The 7,722-nt window shown below is 40.9% G+C and overlaps 1 protein-coding gene across 1 annotated transcript; it reads right to left on the minus strand.

Annotated features, from left to right (window-relative positions):
• Positions 1-1,481, minus strand: LTB4R (leukotriene B4 receptor). The gene has a single exon (XM_015815025.1). The coding sequence runs from the start codon at positions 1,479-1,481 to the stop codon at positions 402-404; it is 1,080 nt and encodes a 359-aa protein (XP_015670511.1). The 3' UTR covers positions 1-401.
• Positions 1,482-7,722: the final 6,241 nt, after the last annotated feature.

Here is a 7,722-nt window from a genome sequence, read left to right on the forward strand (position 1 = left end):
GTTAGAATTAGGGTAGAGACAGACTGTATGCAAGTTTGATGTTTCCTGGTCTCTAAAGGTTAACATTTAATGAACCCAAAGTCATTGATTCATCTTTTCACATCTTCAGAGAGGTTTTCACAGTACTTGCAACAATCCTTGGGAATGCTTCCTAAGCATAATATGAAATTGTCTGTATGATGACAGGTAAAAAAAAAATCCCTTCATATTTAGTCCCTGAAATTCCAAAAATTGCAGTCATGTTGCAGAATGAAACAAATAAGAAATGAAACAGCCTATCTCGTACAAAATATCATTGAAGAAGATATAGAAAAAAGTAAGAGAGACCATTTCTATAGTACTTCAGAAGACCTTTAAAAAACTGACAACAGAAATATGAATGCCCACTCTTGTGTGTAGTTTCAAGTTGACGAGAGCAGCCTCAAGCCTTTTCCACCTTCTTGAACTGAACTACTATCTGTAGGGTTAGTAGACATAGTTAACGACTCAGGTTTCCCATTATTCAAGGGTTCTGTCTTGGCATCCCGGTCCCGGATGGTGCCATGTTTTACGCTAGACACCTCTGAGGCTGTTCCTTCAAAGAGTTTGGCCATGAAACCAATACCAGATGATCGGATTAAGGAGCTCCCACTGAAAGTGTAAAGGATAGGGTTGACACTGCTACTGAAAAAGGCAAGGGCCACCAAAATGGGCCTAGCCATTTTCCCTGCTTTTTTAATCTTTGACGAGCCACTCCACAGACCAATCACATCTAAAAGGTTGACGATATGGTAAGGAAGCCAGAAAAGAGCAAAGGCGATCACAATGAGGCTAATGAGTCGGCTGGTCCGGCGTTTCTGACGGAAACGGGTCTCCTTGAGTCGTTGACTAATCATCCCGTAGCTGTAGACAACAATAATAAAAGGCAGCAGAAATCCAGTGATGGTTTCAAAGAGGTTATGGAAGACCAGCTCCTTGTCTTCTTGGTGACACAATATGCAGTAAGCTGTGCCGTTATGAGTAACCACTTTCCGATAGAGGAGGGAAGGTGCAGCTAAGAAAAGACTCACCACCCAAATCGCCAAAACCAAAAGCCGGATGGTGCGCCTGGTACGGATTTTTTGTGAGATGAAAGGTTTGGAAATAGCCAGGCAGCGGTCAAGGCTCATGAGGGAAATGAGGGAAACGCTCGCGTACATGCTGACCCCACAGATGTAATAGCAGATTTGGCAGATGGCCTGACCCATTTCCCATTTCTTGACACTTAAGAATCGCAGGAATAGAGGGGCTGTGAGGAGCACTGCCAGGTCAGCGATGGCTAAATGAAGAATGAGGAGGCAGGTGACTGTCCGCTTCCGAACCCAGCAGATGGCCGTCCATGCCACGAAGGCATTGCCAGGGAATCCCAAGATGAAGGCAAGCGACAGCACCCCTATGCCTATCGATGCGCCTGCCAGAGGCTTGGAAGATGTAGCATTTTGGTTTTCGATACAACTAACCATGGTCCTGTTAGAGGTCAGAATGTGGAGTAGGCACTGTGAAAAAAGAAGAGAAGCAGAAAACATTGTTAGAATCCTATGTGCTGCTCTTTTCTTTTATCTTAAAAGCCTTATAGTTCTTAGCTTGACAACAACTGACTGTAAATCAGTCCTCTGCAATGATATTTTTTGGGCTTCCTATCCAAGAACATTCAAAAGAGGCCTGTGTTGGGAATATTGCCAGCTGGCCTAATGAAGTGTGTCAAGACTTAACTAGAGGAAGAACTGGGAAAAGAAACCAAACTATCTCAGCCCCAAAATTAAGGCCCCTTCTTGTGCCCAATTATAGTGTGCTGTTTTATTGTCCACCAACATTAAACTTGTATTTGAATGTGGTAGGGCTTCTATGATTTTTTCCCCTGAAACTTCAAGGATAGCTTGTGTAAGGGTGAAAGGTCAGGGCCAACTACAAGTATAAGGAGCTCCTGAGACAGGCCTATCAAAGCTAAGCTGAAAAAATCTGGATGACCACTAATTGGTGAAGAAAGAGAGACACAATAATTTATCTTTACCAGCATCTAATGGCTGTCTGAATATTTGAGGTTCAGATGTGATAGTTCATATTGAGTAAGATAATTTGTTGTGGGTCATATCTCTTCTTGATAGGTTTTATAGGATTATCAGATGCTGGGGACAGACTCCTGTGCCAAGAGTTAGCATGTTAATTTCCCACAATTTTCTAGAGAGAGACTTCATCAAAGGAAATTAAAATTGACTGAGTGCTCAATATTGCCCAGAAGACTTCATTGGGAAAAGAAAATTAAAAATAACAAGAGGGTTTGGGAAGCTAAAAGCAAGTTCTACGTTTACTCCTGGGTAAAGGGAGATTGGATGCTGAGATATTTGTGGGGATAAATGTCACAGTAGGTATAAACATCTACTCTTACTGATTATTCAGGAGTTACAAGTATCCAAGTTTATAGCAACAACAACAACAACAACAACAATAATAATAATAATAAAGTTGGGAGGTACCTTGGAGGTCATCTAGTCCAACCCCCTGCTCAGGCAGGAAACCCTATACCATTTCAGACAAATGGCTGTCCAATCTTTTCTTAAAGACTTCTAGTGTTAGAGCATTCACCACTTCTGGAGGCAGGTTGTTCCACTGGTTAATTGTTCTCACTGTCAGGAAGTTTCTCCTTAGTTCTAGGTTGCTTCTCTCCTTGATTAGTTTCCATCCGTTGCTTCTTGTCCTGCCTTCAGGTGCCTTGGAATATAGCTTGACTCCCTCTTCTTTGGGGCAGCCCCTGAGATATTGGAACACTGCTATCATGTCCCCCCCTCGGCCTTCTCTTCGTTAAACTAGACAAACCCAATTCCAGCAACCATTCCTTATATGTTTTAACCTCCAGTCTCCTAATCATCTTTGTTGATCTTCTCTGTACTCTTTCTAGAATCTCAACATCTTTTTTACATCGTGGTGATCAAAACTGGATGCAGTATTCCAAGTGTGGCCTTACCAAGGCATTGTAAAATGGTATTAATTCTTCACATGATCTTGATTCTATCCCTCTGTTAATGCAGCCTAGCACTGTGTTGGCTTTTTTGGCAGCTGCAGCACACTTTCATTAACAGACTTATCCTGGGAAAATTTATTTATTTTTGTATTTATGTCCTGCCTTCATTATTTTTATAAAGCTACTAGATGAAATATGATGTAAATGTAACCACCTAGTGGACAATCACCTGAATATGAGCCAACTGTGTGCAGCAGCCGCCAAAAAAGCCAATGCAATCCTAGGCTGCATTAACAGAGGGATAGAATCAAGATCACATTAAGTTCTAGTACTACTTTACAAAGTCTTAATAAGGCCACACTTGGAATACTGCATCCAGTTCTGGTCACCGTATTATTAAAAAAAGATGTTTAGACTCTAGAAAGAGTGCAGAGAAGAGCAACAAAGATGATTAGGGGGCTAGAGGCTAAAACATATGAAGAACGGTTGCAGGAATTGGGTATGTTTCGTGTAATGAAAAGAAGAACTAGGGGAGATATGAGAGCAGTGTTTCAATATTTGTGGGGCTCCTACAAAGATAAGGTGTTTTTCCAAAGCACCAAAAGGCAAGAGAAGAAACAATGGATGGAAACTAACCAAGGGGAGAAGCAACCTAGAACTAAGGAGAAAATTCCTAACGGTGAGAGCAATCAACCAGTGGAATAGCTTGCCTTCAGATGTTATGGATGCTCCATCACTGGAGGCTTTCTAAAAGAGACTGGACAACCATTTGTCTGAAATGTTCTAGGGCAGACATGTCAAACTCACGATGTCACGTGATGTCACGGAACGTATCGGGATGGTTTTGCCATTGCTGACAATGGGATGGGCGCAGCTTCTGGATGACGCGTTTGGCCCGCGGGCTGGCAGTTTGACACCCCTGGTCTAGGGTCTCCTGCTTGAGCAGGGGGTTAGATTAGAAGACCTCAAAGGTCCCTTCCAACTCTATTATTCTATGTTGTATGTTCATTTTCAATTAAACAAAAGATGAGGCCTTTATTTATATTTTATTTCTTTCATAATTATTGCATTGCATTTTTATTGTTTTATTTTGTTGTACACTACCCAGAGTGAGTCAGAATTGAGTAAATTAAAGAAATTGATGGTAGTGTTAAAAAAAAAAAAGACTTTACAACCAGTCCTTGCACTTACAGCATCCTCGAATAATCAAAATTCAAGTGCTTGGAAACCAGCATGTATTTACAAAGTTTGCAGCCTCCTGGGATCATGTGATTGCCCTTTGCAGCCTTGCCAGAGGCTTCTGACAAGTAAAATCAAACTGGGCTCACTTAATGACTCCAGCAAAAAAGGTCGTAAAAACAGCAGCAATTCACTTAATGAGTGCATCGCTTAGTGACAGAAGTTCCAATTGTGATCACAAGTTGAGGACTACTTATAGTTCTCTCGACAGCAAGATGGTGGTATGCTGTTCACATCTGGTAGGGTGTCCCCATCCCATCATTCCAGGCTATCGTCCTAGCTTCAGTACTGCATACTGAAAAGTGCAGAATTGTTTTACTCAGCACTTTTAATTTAACTGGTTTTGATCTACTTGTATGATACTGCAATCTGTTTTTGTTCTTTGTTTCCGTCATATCTTATCAGAAGATTCTCCCTATGGGTAGGCTTCACACCCAAGTTGAAGTTTATAGTTTAAATGATAAAACAGTGGCACCCAACATCTCTGTGAGCTAAAAGTACACAAACTTCTAGTTCTCCTATGCTGGTGGAGCAATTTCCTTTGCAGTTGTTACACAAATTGTGGGGCAACAATTTAATGATGTGGAAATAATGGGAAGTAGGCTTTGGAAATGAAATTGCTGCTTAGAGTGACTTTCTTTCTTTCTTTCTTTCTTTCTTTCTTTCTTTCTTTCTTTCTTTCTTTCTTTCTTTCTTTCTTTCTTTCTTTCCTTCCTTCCTTCCTTCCTTCCTTCCTTCCTCCCCTCCCTCCCTCCCTCCCTCCCTCTCTCCCTCCCCTCCCTCTCTCTCTCTCTCTCTCTCTCTCTTTCTATTTTTCTCTCTCTCCCTTCCTTAATATGAAAGCAGGTAAAACCAAGTGGAAGGAAATGTTATGGTTTTGTGATTTCCAGAAAAAAAAGATGATGCATCCTTTCCCTGCAGTCAAGGTTAGAGTAACAGGAACTGCATTTTTAGGGCATGTAAAACCTTGGGTTTGCACCTTATTGTGGTTTAATGTTGATGGAACAGATTGTTCTCCAGTTGCATAACCCAGTGATAAGCAACAACTCATCTGCGTACATCTGGACAACTACTTGTGAATGGAATTGGGCCTCTTTGATGGCAAACAATGGAGTTCAAAATCCTCATAGGTGATGTGAGAGTAACTTTTATAGGTCCCCCGCCAGAAACTTTGCTACCCCTATACTTGTTTGTTTAGATCGTGCAGGCTGGGGAATTCTGGGAATTGAAGTCTACTCATCTTAAGGTTGCTGAGGTGGAGAAACACAGGTTTAGATTATTTTAATTAGGTAAACTTGGAATCATCAGCATGCTGATGATACAGTTCTGCTTGCCAGTAAGCATGAAGACCTTCAGCTCCTCATCAACAGAGTCACAAAAATATCTGAAAAATATGGCTTGAAGCTTAACACCTCAAAAACCAAGATCATGGTCGTCAGCAAACAACCCGTTAATTTACCACCAATAAATTCAGAAGGAATACCACTAGAAAAAGTTGAAAGGATCACGCACTTCGGTTCTAATTTACATGAAAGCTGGGACATGACCACTGAAATAAAGACTAGGATAGAGAAAGCTCAAACAGCATTCTTCAAAATGAAAAAGGTCTTCTGCAGTCACGACATAAGCCTAAGACTGAAAATCAGGCTTGTCAGATGCTATATTTTTTCTATCCTGCTCTATGGAGTAGAGAGTTGGTCTCTGACAGAAGGCCACCTGAAGAGACTAGAAGCATTTGAAATGTGGATTTACAGGCGGCTGTTACGTATAANCTCTCTCTTTCTATTTTTCTCTCTCTCCCTTCCTTAATATGAAAGCAGGTAAAACCAAGTGGAAGAAAACGTTATGGTTTTGTGATTTCCAGAAAAAAAGATGATGCATCCTTTCCCTGCAGTCAAGGTTAGAGTAACAGGAACTGCATTTTTAGGGCATGTAAAACCTTGGGTTTGCACCTTATTGTGGTTTAATGTTGATGGAACATATTGTTCTCCAGTTGCATAACCCAGTGATAAGCAACAACTCATCTGCGTACATCTGGACAACTACTTGTGAATGGAATTGGGCCTCTTTGTTGGCAAACAATGGAATTCAAAATCCTCATAGGTGATGTGAGAGTGGTCCCCTGCCAGAAACTTTGCTACCCCTATACTTGTTTGTTTAGATCGTGCAGGCTGGGGAATTCTGGGAATTGAAGTCTACTCATCTTAAAGTTGCTGAGGTGGAGAAACACAGGTTTAGATTATTTTAATTAGGTAAACTTGGAATCATCAGCATGCTGATGATACAGTTCTGCTTGCCAATAAACATGAAGACCTTCAGCTCCTCATCAACAGAGTCACAGAAATATCTGAAAAATATGGCTTGAAGCTTAACACCTCAAAAACCAAGATCATAGTCGTCAGCAAACAACCCATTAATTTACCACCAATAAATTCAGAAGGAATACCACTAGAAAAAGTTGAAAGGATCGCGCACTTTGGTTCTAATTTACATGAAAGCTGGGACATGACCACTGAAGTAAAGACAAGGATAGAGAAAGCTCGAACAGCATTCTTCAAAATGAAAAAGGTCTTCTACAGTCACAACATAAGCCTAAGACTGAAAATCAGGCTTGTCAGATGCTATATTTTTTCTATCCTGCTCTGTGGAGTAGAGAGTTGGTCTCTGACAGAAGGCCACCTGAAGAGACTAGAAGCATTTGAAATGTGGATTTACAGGCAGCTGTTACGTATAAGCTGGGTTGACAAGATCAGAAATGAGGAGGTGATAAGCCGCCTGGAAAAGCCAAGGGAAATCATCAAAACAATTAAAAAACAAAAATTAGAATGTTTCGGACATGTGATGCGACACCCAGAAAAATACGGCATACTCCATTTAATCCCCTCCAAGGAAAGATTTAATCGAAAGCAAACGAGGTTCAGGTAGAAGAAGAACATCATGGCTCAAAATCTAAGGGACAGGTTGGACAAAACACAGCAGCACTTTTTCGTGCGGCTGCTGATAAAAACAGGATCGCCAACATGATCGCCAACATCTGATAATGGATATGGCACAAGAAGAAGAAGAAGAAACTTGGAATGGTGGCATAATGCTTTACATTTCTGTAAAGAAAAGTGTAACTTTTCTTTACGGAAATGTCTGTGAGGCCCCAAGAACACCAAGAAAAGCTCTACTCTGCTGTTTATTTAGGAATGTGCTCACTTATCCAGAAAAATAAAGGGTAAAGAATATTCTGAAAGACCCAGGAACCAGTGACAGAAAACTAGTCACCCCATCTGGTATGATTGCTGTTTTGGAACAGCATCCCCAGAGTCGTTTTCATCACTGCAGTTGACCAAGTAAGAATGTCTTTGGGAATATGAAATTTGAACCTAAATTTTGAATGTGAATTGGGTGACCCACAAGATGAAACTGCTGGAATGCAAATGCTCAATTTTAATGGCCCATGTTTCTCCACAGTTACTTTTGTACAGGGTAAGAAAAGGGCATTATTTGAGTTACTTCAA

The sequence above is a fragment of the Protobothrops mucrosquamatus genome, unplaced genomic scaffold (genome assembly GCF_001527695.2).
Source record: "Protobothrops mucrosquamatus isolate PMUCROS unplaced genomic scaffold, P.Mucros_1.0 scaffold303, whole genome shotgun sequence".
In the NCBI taxonomy this organism is placed as follows: domain Eukaryota; kingdom Metazoa; phylum Chordata; class Lepidosauria; order Squamata; family Viperidae; genus Protobothrops; species Protobothrops mucrosquamatus.

Bases quoted from the DNA above. Each gene is read 5' to 3' on its own strand.
- LTB4R (XM_015815025.1), bottom strand. From the start codon at position 1,481: ATGGTTAGTTGTATCGAAAACCAAAATGCTACATCTTCCAAGCCTCTG.